General features: G+C 48.1%; 1 protein-coding gene across 1 annotated transcript in view; it reads right to left on the bottom strand.

Moving 5' to 3' along the window:
* Positions 1 to 16,924, bottom strand: part of LOC121274805 (3 beta-hydroxysteroid dehydrogenase type 7-like) — a 73,447-nt gene extending 56,523 nt beyond the window's left edge. The window contains exon 1 of the mRNA XM_041182168.1: positions 16,718 to 16,924. Coding sequence (XP_041038102.1) covers positions 16,718 to 16,874 — 157 coding nt within the window. The 5' untranslated portion in view covers positions 16,875 to 16,924. The remainder of the gene's footprint in view (positions 1 to 16,717) is intronic.
* Positions 16,925 to 19,209: the final 2,285 nt, after the last annotated feature.

The following is a 19,209-nucleotide window of genomic DNA, read 5'->3' on the forward strand; positions in this document are numbered from 1 at the left end:
ATACATACACTCTCTTTGTCACAGACAGCAACACAGACATACACACACACACTCTCTCTCACAGACAATAACACAGACATACACACACACACTCTCTCTCACAGACAATAACAAACATACACACACTCTCACACAGAGGCATTCATACTGAAACACGCACAAACACACACACACACACACACACACACACACAGATCCACATATACACACACTCAAACACACACACACTCACTCTCACAGACAATAACACACATACACATACACACACTCTCACACAGAGGCATTCATACTCAAACATGCACACACACACACAGATTCACACATACACACACTCAAACACACACACACTCTCTCTCACAGACAATAACACACATACAAACACAATCTCTCACAGACAACAACACAGACATACATACACACTCTCTCTCACAGACAATAACACACATACACAAGCACTCTCACACACAGGCATTCATACTCAAACACGCACACACACACAGATCCACACATACACACACTCAAACACACACACACTCTCTCTCACAGACAATAACAGACATACCCACACACTCTCACACAGACAATAACACAGACATACACACACATTCTCTCTCACAGACAATAACACAGACATACATACACTCTCTTTGTCACAGACAGCAACACAGTCATACACACACACACTCTCTCTCAGAGACAATAACACAGACATACACACACACACTCTCTCTCACAGACAATAACAAACATACACACACTCTCACACAGAGGCATTCATACTGAAACACGCACAAACACACACACACAGATCCACATATACACACACTCAAACACACACACACTCACTCTCACAGACAATAACACACATACACATACACACACTCTCACACAGAGGCATTCATACTCAAACATGCACACACACACACAGATTCACATATACACACACTCAAACACACACACACTCTCTCTCACAGACAATAACACAAATACAAACACAATCTCTCACAGACAACAACACAGACATACATACACACTCTCTCTCACAGACAATAACACACATACACAAGCACTCTCACACACAGGCATTCATACTCAAACATGCACACACACACAGATTCACACATACACACGGTCAAACACAAACATACTCTCTCTCACAGACAATAACACACATACACATACACACACTCTCACACCCAGGAATTCATACTCAAACACGCACACACACACACACACACACACACAGAGATTCACACATACACACACTCAAACACACACACACTCCCTCTCATAGACAATCACACACAAACACTCTCAAACACAGACATTCATACTCAAACACGCACACACACACAGATCCACACATACACACACTCAAACACACACACACTTTCTCTCACAGACAATAACACACATACCCACAGACTCTCACACAGACAATAACACAGACATACACACACATTCTCTCTCACAGACAATAACACAGACATACATACACTCTCTCTCTCACAGACAGCAACACAGACATACACACACACTCTCTCTCACAGACAATAACAAACACACATACACACACACACACAGATCCACACATACACACACTCAAACACACACACACTCTCTCTCACAGTCAATAACAGACATATACACACACTCTCTCACAGACAATAACACAGACATACATACACACACACTCTCACACACAGGCATTCATACTCAAACATGCACACACACACAGATACACACATACACATACTCAAACACACACACTCTCTCTCTCACAGACAATAACACACATACACATGCACACACTCTCACACACAGGCATTCATACTCCAACACGCACACACACACAGATCCACACATACACACACTCAAACACACACACATTCTCTCTCACAGACAATAACACACACACACATACGCACACTCTCACACACAGGCATTCATTCTCAAACACGCACAAACACACACAGATTCACACATACACACAATCAAACACTCACACACACACTCTGTCTCACAGACAATCACACACACTCACTCTCACACACAGGCATTCATACTCAAACACACACACACTCACAGATCCACACATACACACACTCAAACACACACACACTCTCACAGACAATCACACACACACACTCTCACACACAGTCATTCATACTCAGACACGCACACACACACAGATCCACACATACACACACTCAAACACACACACACTCTCTCTCACAGACAATAACATACATACACACACACTCTCTCACAGACAATAACATACATACACACACACTCTCTCACAGACAATAACACACATACACAAACACTCTCACACAGACAATAACACACATACACAAACACTCTCACACACAGGCATACATACTCAAACATGCACACACACACAGATTCACACATACACACACTCAAACACACACACACTCTCTCTTACAGACAATAACACACATACACATGCACACACTCTCACACACAGGCATTCATACTCCAACACGCACACACACACACATCCACACATACACACACTCAAACACACACACACTCTCTCTCACAGACAATAACACACATACACATACGCACACTCTCACACACAGGCATTCATTCTCAAACACGCACAAACACACACAGATTCACACATACACACAATCAAACACTCACACACACACTCTGTCTCACAGACAATCACACACACTCACTCTCACACACAGGCATTCATACTCAAACACACACACACTCACAGATCCACACATACACACACTCAAACACACACACACTGTCTCTCACAGACAATCACACACACACACACTCACACACAGTCATTCATACTCAGACACGCACACACACACAGATCCACACATACACACACTCAAACACACACACACTCTCTCCCACAGACAATAACATACATACACACACACTCTCTCACAGACAATAACACACATACACAAACACTCTCACACACAGGCATACATACTCAAACATGCACACACACACAGATTCACACATACACACACTCAAACACACACACACTCTCTCTTACAGACAATAACACACATACACATGCACACACTCTCACACACAGGCATTCATACTCCAACACGCACACACACACACATCCACACATACACACACTCAAACACACACACACTCTCTCACACAGACAATAACACAGACATACACACACATTCTCTCTCACAGATAATAACACAGACATACATACACTCTCTCTCTCTCACAGACAACAACACAGACATACACACACACTCTCTCTCACAGACAATAACTCACATACGCACACACACACACACACACACACACACACACACACACACACAGGCATTCATACTCAAACGCGCACACACACACACACACACACACAGAGATCCACACATACACACACTCAAACACACACACACTCTCTCTCACAGACAATAACACAGACATATACACACACACTCTCACAGACAATAACACAGACATAATACACTCTCTCTCTCACAGACAACAACACAGACATACACACACACTCTCACACACAGGCATTCATACTCAAACACGCACACACACACACACACACACACACACACACACAGATCCACACATACACACACTCAAACAGACACACACTCCCTCTCAAAGACAATAACACAGACATATACACACGCACTCTCACAGACAATAACACAGACATACACACACACTCTCTCTCACAGATAACAACACACTTACACATGCACACACTCTCAGACAGAGGCATTCATACTCAAACACGCACACACACAGATCCACACATACACACACTCAAACACACACACACTGTCTCTCACAGACAATAACAAACATACACATACACACACTCTCACACACAGGCATTCATACTCAAGCACGCACACACACACAGATTCACACATACACACACTCAAACACACACACACTCTCTCTCACAGACAATAACACACATACACACACACACTCTCACACACAGGCATTCATACTCAAACACACACACACACACACACACACACAGATCCACACATACATACACTCAAACACACACACACTCTCTCTCACAGTCAATAACAGACATATACACACACTCTCTCACAGACAATAACACAGACATACATACACACACACTCTCACACACAGGCATTCATACTCAAACATGCACACACACACAGATTCACACATGCACACACTCAAACACACTCACACTCTCTCTCTCAGACATTAACACACATACACATGTACACACACTCAAACACACACACACTCTCTTTCACAGACAATCACACACACAGACACTCACACACAGGCGTTCACACTCAAACATGCACACACACACAGATTCACACATACACACACTCAAACACACACACACACTGTCTCTCACAGACAATCACACACACACACACTCACACACAGGCATTCATACTCAAACACACACACACACACACACACACAGATTCACACATACACACACTCAAACACACACACACTCTCTTTCACAGACAATCACACACACACACTTTCATATACAGGCATTCATACTCAAACGTGCACACACACACAAATCCACACATACACACACCCAAACACACACACACACTCTCTCACAGACAATAACACACATAAACACACTCTCACACACAGGCAGTCATACTCAAACACGCACAAACATACACAGATTCACACATACATACACTCAAACACACACACACACTCTCTCACAGGCAGTAACACACATGCACATGCACACACTCTCACACACAGGCATTCATACTCAAACACGCACACACACACAGATTCACACATACACACACTCAAACACACACACACTGTCTCTCACAGACAATCAAACACACACACTCTCACACACAGTCATTCATACTCAAACACGCACACACACACAGATCCACACATACACACACTCAAACACACACACACACTCTCTCTCACAGACAATAACAGACATACACACACACACTCTCTCACAGACAATAACACAGACATACATACATACACACTCGCACACACAGGCATTCATACACAAACATGCACACACACACAGATTCACACATACACATACTCAAACACACACACACTCTCTCTCACAGACAATAACACACATACACATACGCACACTCTCAAACACAGGCATTCATACACAAACACGCACAAACACACACAGATTCACACATACACACACTCAAACACACACACACTCTCTCTCACAGACAATAACACACACACACATACGCACACTCTCACACACAGGCATTCATTCTCAAACACGCACAAACACACACAGATTCACACATACACACAATCAAACACTCACACACACACTCTGTCTCACAGACAATCACACACACTCACTCTCACACACAGGCATTCATACTCAAACACACACACACTCACAGATCCACACATACACACACTCAAACACACACACACTGTCTCTCACAGACAATCACACACACACACTCTCACACACAGTCATTCATACTCAGACACGCACACACACACAGATCCACACATACACACACTCAAACACACACACTCTCTCTCTCATAGACAATAACATACATACACACACACTCTCTCACAGACAATAACACACATACACAAACACTCCCACACACAGGCATACATACTCAAACATGCACACACACACAGATTCACACATACACACACTCAAACACACACACACTCTCTCTCACAGACAATAACACACATACACACTCTCTCTCTCAGACAATAACACACATACACATGTACACACTCTCACACACAGGCATTCATACACAAACACGCATACACACACACACACAAACACACAGATCCACACATACACACACTCAAACAGACACACATCCTCTCTCACAGACAATAACACAGACATACACACACACACACTCTCTCACAGACAATAACAAACATACACACACTCTCACACAGAGGCATTCATACTCAAACACGCACAAACACACACACACACACACACACACACACACATCCACACATACACACACTCAAACACACACACACTCACTCTCACAGACAATAACACAGACATACATAGACTCTCTTTCTCACAGACAGCAACACAGACATACACACACACACTCTCTCTCACAGACAATAATAGACATACCCACACACTCTCACACAGACAATAACACAGACATACACACACATTCTCTCTCACAGGCAATAACACAGACATACACACACATTCTCTCTCACAGACAATAACACAGACATACATACACTCTCTTTGTCACAGACAGCAACACAGACATACACACACACACTCTCTCTCACAGACAATAACACAGACATACACACACACACTCTCTCTCACAGACAATAACAAACATACACACACTCTCACACAGAGGCATTCATACTGAAACACGCACAAACACACACACACAGATCCACATATACACACACTCAAACACACACACACTCACTCTCACAGACAATAACACACATACACATACACACACTCTCACACAGAGGCATTCATACTCAAACATGCACACACACACACAGATTCACACATACACACACTCAAACACACACACACTCTCTCTCACAGACAATAACACACATACAAACACAATCTCTCACAGACAACAACACAGACATACATACACACTCTCTCTCACAGACAATAACACACATACACAAGCACTCTCACACACAGGCATTCATACTCAAACACGCACACACACACAGATCCACACATACACACACTCAAACACACACACACTCTCTCTCACAGACAATAACAGACATACCCACACACTCTCACACAGACAATAACACAGACATACACACACATTCTCTCTCACAGACAATAACACAGACATACATACACTCTCTTTGTCACAGACAGCAACACAGACATACACACACACACTCTCTCTCAGACAATAACACAGACATACACACACACACTCTCTCTCACAGACAATAACAAACATACACACACTCTCACACAGAGGCATTCATACTGAAACACGCACAAACACACACACACAGATCCACATATACACACACTCAAACACACACACACTCACTCTCACAGACAATAACACACATACACATACACACACTCTCACACAGGGGCATTCATACTCAAACATGCACACACACACACAGATTCACATATACACACACTCAAACACACACACACTCTCTCTCACAGACAATAACACAAATACAAACACAATCTCTCACAGACAACAACACAGACATACATACACACTCTCTCTCACAGACAATAACACACATACACATACACACACTCTCACACCCAGGAATTCATACTCAAACACGCACACACACACACACACACACACACACACACAGAGATTCACACATACACACACTCAAACACACACACACTCCCTCTCATAGACAATCACACACAAACACTCTCAAACACAGACATTCATACTCAAACACGCACACACACACAGATCCACACATACACACACTCAAACACACACACACTTTCTCTCACAGACAATAACACACATACCCACAGACTCTCACACAGACAATAACACAGACATACACACACATTCTCTCTCACAGACAATAACACAGACATACATACACTCTCTCTCTCACAGACAGCAACACAGACATACACACACACTCTCTCTCACAGACAATAACAAACACACATACACACACACACACACAGATCCACACATACACACACTCAAACACACACACACTCTCTCTCACAGTCAATAACAGACATATACACACACTCTCTCACAGACAATAACACAGACATACATACACACACACACTCTCACACACAGGCATTCATACTCAAACATGCACACACACACACAGATACACACATACACATACTCAAACACACACACACTCTCTCTCACAGACAATAACACACATACACATGCACACACTCTCACACACAGGCATTCATACTCCAACACGCACACACACACAGATCCACACATACACACACTCAAACACACACACACTCTCTCTCACAGACAATAACACACACACACATACGCACACTCTCACACACAGGCATTCATTCTCAAACACGCACAAACACACACAGATTCACACATACACACAATCAAACACTCACACACACACTCTGTCTCACAGACAATCACACACACTCACTCTCACACACAGGCATTCATACTCAAACACACACACACTCACAGATCCACACATACACACACTCAAACACACACACACTGTCTCTCACAGACAATCACACACACACACTCTCACACACAGTCATTCATACTCAGACACGCACACACACACAGATCCACACATACACACACTCAAACACACACACACTCTCTCTCACAGACAATAACATACATACACACACACTCTCTCACAGACAATAACATACATACACACACACTCTCTCACAGACAATAACACACATACACAAACACTCTCACACAGACAATAACACACATACACAAACACTCTCACACACAGGCATACATACTCAAACATGCACACACACACAGATTCACACATACACACACTCAAACACACACACACTCTCTCTTACAGACAATAACACACATACACATGCACACACTCTCACACACAGGCATTCATACTCCAACACGCACACACACACACATCCACACATACACACACTCAAACACACACACACTCTCTCTCACAGACAATAACACACATACACATACGCACACTCTCACACACAGGCATTCATTCTCAAACACGCACAAACACACACAGATTCACACATACACACAATCAAACACTCACACACACACTCTGTCTCACAGACAATCACACACACTCACTCTCACACACAGGCATTCATACTCAAACACACACACACTCACAGATCCACACATACACACACTCAAACACACACACACTGTCTCTCACAGACAATCACACACACACACTCTCACACACAGTCATTCATACTCAGACACGCACACACACACAGATCCACACATACACACACTCAAACACACACACACTCTCTCCCACAGACAATAACATACATACACACACACTCTCTCACAGACAATAACACACATACACAAACACTCTCACACACAGGCATACATACTCAAACATGCACACACACACAGATTCACACATACACACACTCAAACACACACACACTCTCTCTTACAGACAATAACACACATACACATGCACACACTCTCACACACAGGCATTCATACTCCAACACGCACACACACACACATCCACACATACACACACTCAAACACACACACACTCTCTCTTACAGACAATAACACACATACACACACACTCTCACACACAGGCATCCATACTCAAACATGCACACACACAGATTCACACATACACACGCTCAAACACTCACATACTCTCTCACACAGACAATAACACAGACATACACACACATTCTCTCTCACAGATAATAACACAGACATACATACACTCTCTCTCTCTCACAGACAACAACACAGACATACACACACACTCTCTCTCACAGACAATAACTCACATACGCACACACACACACACAGGCATTCATACTCAAACGCGCACACACACACACACACACACACACAGAGATCCACACATACACACACTCAAACACACACACACTCTCTCTCACAGACAATAACACAGACATATACACACACACTCTCACAGACAATAACACAGACATAATACACTCTCTCTCTCACAGACAACAACACAGACATACACACACACTCTCACACACAGGCATTCATAGTCAAACACGCACACACACACACACACACACACACACACACAGATCCACACATACACACACTCAAACAGACACACACTCCCTCTCAAAGACAATAACACAGACATATACACACGCACTCTCACAGACAATAACACAGACATACACACACACTCTCTCTCACAGATAACAACACACTTACACATGCACACACTCTCACACACAGGCATTCATACTCAAACATTCACACACACACACAGATCCACACATACACACGCTCAAACACACACATACTCTCTCACACAGACAATAACACAGACATACATACACTTTCTCTCTCACAGACAACAACACAGACATACACACACACACTCTCTCTCACAGACAATAACACACATACACACACACACTCTCTCTCACAGACAATAAAACACATACACACACACACTCTCACACACAGGCATTCATACTCAAACACGCACACACACACACACACACACACACGCACAGATCCACACATACACACACTCAAACACACACACACTCTCTCTCACAGAAAATAACACAGACATACACACACACTCTCTCTCACAGGCAACACAGACATACACACACTCTCTCTCACAGACAATAACACAGACATACACACACACACACTCTCTCTCACAGACAACAACACAGACATACACACATACACTCTCTCTCACAGACACTAACAGACATACACACATACACACACTCACACACAGGCATTCATACTCAAACACGCACACACACACAGATCCACACGTACCGACACTCAAACACACACACACTCTCTTTCACAGACAATAACACAGACATACACACACGCACTCTCTCACAGACAATAATACACACACACACAGACACACAGATACATTCTCAGCCAATAACACACACACACTCACACCGACTCTCACACACAGGCACTCACACTCAAACATGCACACACGGACACACACACACACACACACACACACACACACACACACAGCCTCAGGCGCAAAAACACACAGACACACACACCCACACGCTCACAAACACACATACACACTCACAAACAGACGCACATACAGACACACACAAACACACACACACACAAGCACGGATACAGCTGCACAGTCAGACAGGAGAGTGAATGTGCCTCTTTTACTCACTGTATCGATGTGTATGCATACAGTAGCTGACCCTGAGACACACATACAGACTTTATTAACAAATCGAAACCAGTCCGAACAAGCTTGTGAGATTCATTCTGCAAAACAGATATGATACATGCAGGTCACTGAACTTTCCGAGTCCACTTTAAACTGGCCAACCTCTGAATCAGTTGCACCAGCCCTGAACCACATTGTGTTGATCAGAGAGAGTAAATCTGCTCCAGAGGAGGGAATGCCGGAATAAAGGAACACATTAACGTTTCTGTTCCGCCGCAGCAGCTCCCAACAAAGCGTTTTGTTTCATCCATTGATATCCCCCAAACTTGAACTCTCATGACATGGGATTGGGTATGGGATCCACGTCTCCACGATTCAGAGTCAGGTGCATGAATTTGACTCAGCTACCTCCTTTCAATTGCATCTGTTTTGCAGAACGAACCTCACAAGCTGTTCAGACTGGTTTCGATATGATGATACGCTCTGTGTGCACGTCTCAGAGTCAGCTGCTGTACGTGTGCAGAGAGATACAGGCTGTGAAAGGGGTGGATACACTCTCCCACCCGACTACACGGCCTTGGGGGTTAGTGTGTGTGTTTGTGTGTCTGTATGTTTGTGTGAACGTGTGTGTTTTCCTGTCTGTGTGTGAGAGTCGGGGTGTGTGTGTCTGTATGCGATTGTGTGACAGTGCGGCTCTCCCTCAGTACTGACCCTCCGACAGTGCGGCTCTCCCTCAGTACTGACCCTCCGACAGTGCGGCTCTCCCTCAGCACTGACCCACCGACAGTGCGGCTCTCCCTCAGCACTGACCCTCCGACAGTGCGGCGCTCCCTCAGCACTGACCCTCCCACACTGCGGCTCTCCCTCAGCACTGACCTTCCGACAGTGAGGCTCTCCCTCAGCATTGACCCTCCGACAGTGCGGCTCTCCCTCAGTACTGACCCTTTGACAGTGCGGCTCTCCCTCAGCACTGACCCTCCGACAGTGCGGCTCTCCCTCAGTACTGACCCTCCGACAGTGCGGCTCTCCCTCAGTACTGACCCTTTGACAGTGCGTCTCTCCCTCAGCACTGACCCTCCGACAGTACGGCTCTCCCTCAGCACTGACCCTCCGACAGTGCGGCTCTCCCTCAGTACTGACACTCCGACAGTGCGGCTCTCCCTCAGTACTGACCCTCCGACAGTGAGGCTCTCCCTCAGTACTGACCCTCTGACAGTGCAGCTCTCCCTCAGTACTGACCCTCCGACAGTGCATCACTCCCTCAGTACAGACCCTCCGACAGTGCGGCTCTTCCTCAGTACTGACCCTCCGACAGTGCGGCTCTCCCTCAGCACTGACCCTCCGACAGTGCGGCTCTCCCTCAGTACTGAACCTCTGACAGTGCGTTTCTCCCTCAGTTCTAACCCTCCGACAGTGCGGTGTTCCCTCAGTACTGACCCTCCGACAGTGCGGCGCTCCCTCAGTACTGACCCTCCGACAGTGCGGCTCTCCCTCAGTACTGACCCTCCGACAGTGCGGCTCTCTCTCAGCACTGAACCTCCGACAGTGCGGCTCTCCCTCAGTACTGGACCTCCGACAGTGCATTTCTCCCTCAGTTCTGACCCTCCGACAGTGCGGTGTTCCCTCAGTACTGACCCTCCGACAGTGCCGCTCTCCCTCAGCACTGAACCTCCGACAGTGCAGCGCTCCTTCAGCACTGACCCACCGACAGTGCGGCTCTCCCTCAGCACTGACCCTCTGACAGTGCGGCGCTCCCTCAGCACTGAACCTCCGACAGTGCGGCGCTCCTTCAGCACTGATCCTCCGACAGTGCACGCACACACTCACGCAGACACACATGCACACACACACACTCATGAAGCCACACACACACATTCACACTCACGCAGACACACATGCACACACACACTCACGCAGACACACACACGCACACACACACTCATGCAGACACAAATGCACACACACACACACTCACGCAGGAACACACACACACACACACACACAAATACTCTCACACAAATACACACACACACACTCACGTAGACACACATGCACACACACACATGCACACACTCATGCAGCCACACGCACACACACTCACGCAGACACATATACACACTCACACACACACAGACACTCACGCAGACACACACACACACACTGACACTCACATAGACACACACACACACACACACACAGACACACACACACGCTCACGCAGACACACACACACAGACACACACACAGACACTCACGTAGACACTCACGTAGACACTCACGTAGCCACTCACGTAGCCACTCACACACACACACACACACACAGACACTCACGCAGACACACACACACACACTCACGCAGCCACACCCACACAGACACTCACGCAGACACACACACCCACACAAACACTCACGCAGACACACACACACACACACACACAGACACTCACGCAGACACTCACGCAGACACTCACGCAGACACTCACGCAGACACTCACGCAGACAGTCATGTAGACACTCACGCAGACAGTCACGTAGACACACACAGACAGTCACGTAGACACACACAGACAGTCACGTAGACACACACACGCTCCCTCAGACACACACACACACAGACATTCACGCAGACACTCACACACACACACACAGACACTCACACAGACACTCACGTAGACACACACACACGCTCACACACACACACACACAGACACTCACGTAGACACACACACACGCTCACGCAGACACACACACACACGCTCACGCAGACACACACACACACGCTCACGCAGACACACACACACACAGACACTCACGTAAACATACACACAGACACTCACGTAAACACACACACAGACACTCACGTAGACACACACACAGACACTCACGTAGACACACACACAGACACTCACGTAGACACACACACAGACACTCACGTAGACACACACACACACTCACATAGACACACACGCACACTCACATAGACACACACGCACACTCACATAGACACACACGCACACACACACTCACGTAGAGACACACACACACACACACTCACGTAGAGACACACACACACACACACTCACGTAGAGACACACACACACACACACTCACGTAGAGACACACACACACTCATGTAGACACACACACACTCATGTAGACACACACACACACACACTCACGCAGACACACACGCACACTCACGCAGACACACGCACACTCACGCAGACACACACGCACACTCACGCAGACACACACGCACACTCACGCAGACACACACGCACACTCACATAGACACACACACACACACACACACTCACGTAGAGACACACACACACACTCACGTAGACACACACACACTCACGTAGACACACACACACACACTCACGTAGACACACACACACACACTCACGTAGACACACACACACACACACACTCACGCAGACACACACACACACTCACACACACACAGCTTGGCTGAACCTTTGGCTCATTAACCTTTGATTCCAAGCCAGGCATTTTGAGTGGAAATCATTTCACAAGATCTAAGTAAACAGGGCCAATACTTAAAAACAGAAAATGCTGGAAAAGCCCAGCCGGATAGAAGACTGGCTGTCTGGCAGGAGGCAGAGAGTGGGGTAAGGGGGTCCTTCTCAGGATGGTGGCCGGTGACTAGTGGAGTTCCACAGGGGTCAGTGTTGGGACCACAACTTTTCACTTCATACATTAATGATCTAGATGAAGGAACTGAGGGCATCCTGGCTAAGTTTGCAGATGATACAAAGATTGGTGGAGGGACAGGTAGTATTGAGGAGGTGGGGAGGCTGCAGAAGGATTTGGACAGGTTAGGAGAATGGGCAAAGAAGTGGCAGATGGAATACAACGTGGGGAAGTGTGAGGTCATGCACTTTGGTAGGAAGAATAGAGGAATAGACTATTTTCTAAATGGGGAGAGAATTCAGAAATCTGGAGTGCAAAGGGACTTGGGAGTCCTAGTCCAGGATTCTCTTAAGGTTAACTTGCAGGTTGAGTCGGTAGTTAGGAAGACAAATGCAATGTTGGCATTTATTTCGAGAGGACTGGAATATAAAAGCAGGGATGCGCTGCTGAGGCTTTATAAGGCTCTGGTCAGACCACATTTAGAATATTGTGAGCAATTTTGGACCCCGTATCTCAGGAAGGATGTGCTGGCCCTGGAGAGGGTCCAGAGGAGGTTCACGAGAACGATCCCAGGAATGAAAGGCTTAAGATATGAGGAATGTTTGAGGACTCTGGGTTTATACTCGATGGAGTTTAGAAGGATGAGGGGGTGGATCTGATTGAAACTTACAGAATACTGAAAGGCCTGGATAGAGTGGACGTGGGGAAGATGTTTCGATTAGTAGGAGAGACTAGGACCCGAGGGCACAGCCTCAGAGTAAAGGGAAGACCTTTTAGAACAGAGATGAGGAGAAACTTCTTTAGCCAGAGAGTGGTGAATCTATGGAATTCATTGCCACAGAAGGCTGTGGAGGCCGGGTCATTGAGTGTATTTAAGACCGAGATAGATAGGTTCTTGATTGGTAAGGGGGTCAAAGGTTACGGGGAGAAGGCGGGAGAATGGGGTTGAGAAACTTATCAGCCGTGATTGAATGGTGGAACAGACTCGATGGGCCGAATGGTCTAATTTCTGCTCCTATGTCTTATGGTCTTATGGTCTAACATCTTCCGTGGGGAGAGAAACAGACTTAATGGTTCAATTCTGTATGCTACTTTGCCTGCGGTTGCATGGGGAGGTACCGTGGGAGGGGGTTGGGGAGTAGGGGGTGATGGAGGAGTGGACCAGGGTGTCCCGGAGGGAGCGATCCCTACGGAATGCCGACGGGGGGGGTGAAGGGAAGATGTGTTTGGTGGTGGCATCATGCTGGAGTTGGTGGAAATGACGGAGGATGATCCTTGGGTCCAAGAGCCCAAACACTCCTTCCAAGTGAAGCAGCTTTTCACTTGTACTCCCTCAACTTAGTCTACTGCATTCATTGCTCCCAATGTGGTCTCCTCTAGATTGGAGAGACCAAACACAGACTGGGTGACCGTTTTGCAGGACACCTGCGGTCTGTCCGCAAGAATGACCCAAACCTCCCTGTCGCTTGCCATTTTAACACTCCACCCTGCTCTCTTGCCCACATATCTGTCCTTGGCCTGCTGCATTGTTCCAGTGAAGCCCAACGCAAACTGGAGGTACAGCACCTCATCTACCGACTAGGGACTTTACAGCCTTGGGGACTGAATACTGAACAACTTCAGATCATGAACTCTCTCCTCCATCCCCACCCCCTTTCCCATCCCCTTTCCTCAATATTCATTTTTATTTCTGATTTTTATCCATCTCCATTTTTATTCATTTTCATGAATATTCATTGTTTTATCCCACCTTTTGCCCCGTTTTTTGATCTTTTTGACCTTCTCTCCAGCTTTTCCGACTCCACCGCCCCTTGAACGATGTAAATTTCATCCCATTTGTACCTCTCTTCAGCTCTGAAGAAGATTCATACGAAGTGCAAACCTTTACCCTGTTTCTCTCTGCACAAATTCTGGCAGACCGGCTGAACTTTTCCATTATTTCCTGTTCTGGTTTCACATTTCCAACATCCACCTTATTTTGCTTTGAGTCTCGAGGGCAATGCTTATCTCGCTGGGTTGTCGGACAGGGACCCAGATTGGGTATGACATCCCTGCCCATCTGGGACTGGTATGAATTGCTGCTTACCCGTGCTCAGGGACTCCAGCTCTCTGTCCACCTTCACGTCGAAGACCCGAATCTCCGAGATTCCCTGTCCGCGCTCCACCAGCATCTTCACCAGGTGCCGGCCGAGAAACCCACAGCCGCCTGTGACCAGATACACCTCTCCCGGTCGATCAGCCATTACCCCGAACTCCACCCACCCCCGTCCCGGGCAGACTCGGCCTGTACAGACTGATAGTATCACAGCTCTATAATCTGCTCGGTGCTCACTCAGCTCCTGACTCGACACTGTGTCAGGACAGAGTCAGCTCCTCCTCCTGCTGAATAGAGGCTGCCTCTCTCACTCACTCCACCCCCTCTCTCTCACTCACTCCACCCCCTCTCTCTCACTCACTCCACCCCCTCTCTCTCACTCAACCCCCTCTCTCTCAATCACTCCACCCCCTCTCTCTCACTCACTCCACCCCCTCTCTCTCTCACTCCACCCCCTCTCTCTCAATCACTCCACCCCCTCTCTCAATCACTCCACCCCCTCTCTCTCACTCCACCCCCTCTCTCTCACTCACTCCACCCCCTCTCTCTCAATCACTCCACCCCCTCTCTCTCACTCACTCCACCCCCTCTCTCTCACTCAACCCCCTCTCTCTCAATCACTCCACCCCCTCTCTCTCAATCACTCCACCCCCTCTCTCTCACTCACTCCACCCCCTCTCTCTCACTCACTCCACCCCCTCTCTCTCAATCACTCCACCCCCTCTCTCTCAATCACTCCACCCCCTCTCTCTCACTCACTCCACCCCCTCTCTCTCACTCAACCCCCTCTCTCTCAATCACTCTCAACCCCCTCTCTCTCACTCACTCCACCCCCTCTCTCTCACTCAACCCCCTCTCTCTCAATCACTCCACCCCCTCTCTCTCACTCACTCCACCCCCTCTCTCTCACTCACTCCACCCCCTCTCTCTCAATCACTCCACCCCCCCTCTCTCACTCACTCCACCCCCTCTCTCTCATCACTCAACCCCCTCTCTCTCAATCACTCCACCCCTCTCTCTCACTCACTCCACCCCTCTCTCTCACTCAACCCCCTCTCTCTCAATCACTCCACCCCTTCTCTCTCACTCACTCCACCCCCTCTCTCTCACTCACTCCACCCCCTCTCTCTCAATCACTCCACCCCCTCTCTCTCAATCACTCCACCCCCTCTCTCTCAATCACTCCACCCCCTCTCTCTCACTCACTCCACCCTCCCTCCCTCTCCCTCTCACTCACTCCACCCCCTCTCTCTCAATCACTCCACCCCCTCTCTCTCACTCACTCCACCCTCCCTCCCTCTCCCTCTCACTCACTCCACCCCCTCTCTCTCAATCACTCCACCCCCTCTCTCTCTCTCTCACTCCACCCTCCCTCCCTCTCTCTCTCTCTCACTCACTCCACCCCCTCTCTCTCACTCACTCCACCCTCTCACTCACTCCACCCCCTCTGTCTCACTCACTCCACCCCCTCTCTCTCTCTCTCACTCCACCCTCCCTCCCTCTCTCTCTCTCTCACTCACTCCACCCCCTCTCTCTCACTCACTTCACCCCCTCTCCCTCTCTCTCACTCCACCCACCCCTCTCTCTCTCTGTCCCCACCCTCCCTCCCTCTCTCTCTCTCTCTCAGTCCCCACCCTCCCTCCCTCCCTCCCTCTCTCTCTCTCACTCACTCACTCATTCCACCCTCCCTCCCTCTCTCTCTCTCACTCCACCCCCCCCTCTCTCTGTCCCCACCCTCCCTCCCTCCCTCTCTCTCTCACTCACTCACTCACTCATTCCACCCTCCCTCCCTCTCTCTCACTCACTCCACCCCCTCTCCCTCTCTCTCACTCCACCGCCCCCTCTCTCTCTGTCCCCACCCTCCCTCCCTCTCGCTCTGTCCCCACCCTCCCTCCCTCTCGCTCTGTCCCCACCCTCCCTCCCTCTCTCTCTGTCCCCACCCTCCCTCCCTCTCTCTCTGTCCCCACCCTCCCTCCCTCTCTCACTGTCCCGACCCTCCCTCCCTCCCTCCCTCCCACTCTCACTCACTCCACCCCCTCTCCCTCTCTCTCACTCCACCCACCCCCCTCTCTCACTCACTCACTCCACCCTCCCTCCCTCTCTCTCTCTCTCTCCCCCCACCCTCCCTCCCTCTCTCTCCCCCCACCCTCCCTCCCTCTCTCTCCCCCCACCCTCCCTCCCTCTCTCTCCCCCCACCCTCCCTCCCTCTCTCTCTCTCTCTCAGTCCCCACCCTCCCTCCCTCCCTCCCTCTCTCTCTCTCACTCACTCACTCATTCCACCCTCCCTCCCTCTCTCTCTCTCACTCCACCCCCCCTCTCTCTCTGTCCCCACCCTCCCTCCCTCCCTCTCTCTCTCACTCACTCACTCACTCATTCCACCCTCCCTCCCTCTCTCTCACTCACTCCACCCCCTCTCCCTCTCTCTCACTCCACCGCCCCCTCTCTCTCTGTCCCCACCCTCCCTCCCTCTCTCTCTGTCCCCA

This window comes from Carcharodon carcharias (assembly GCF_017639515.1).
Source record: "Carcharodon carcharias isolate sCarCar2 chromosome 38 unlocalized genomic scaffold, sCarCar2.pri SUPER_38_unloc_21, whole genome shotgun sequence".
Classification (NCBI taxonomy): domain Eukaryota; kingdom Metazoa; phylum Chordata; class Chondrichthyes; order Lamniformes; family Lamnidae; genus Carcharodon; species Carcharodon carcharias.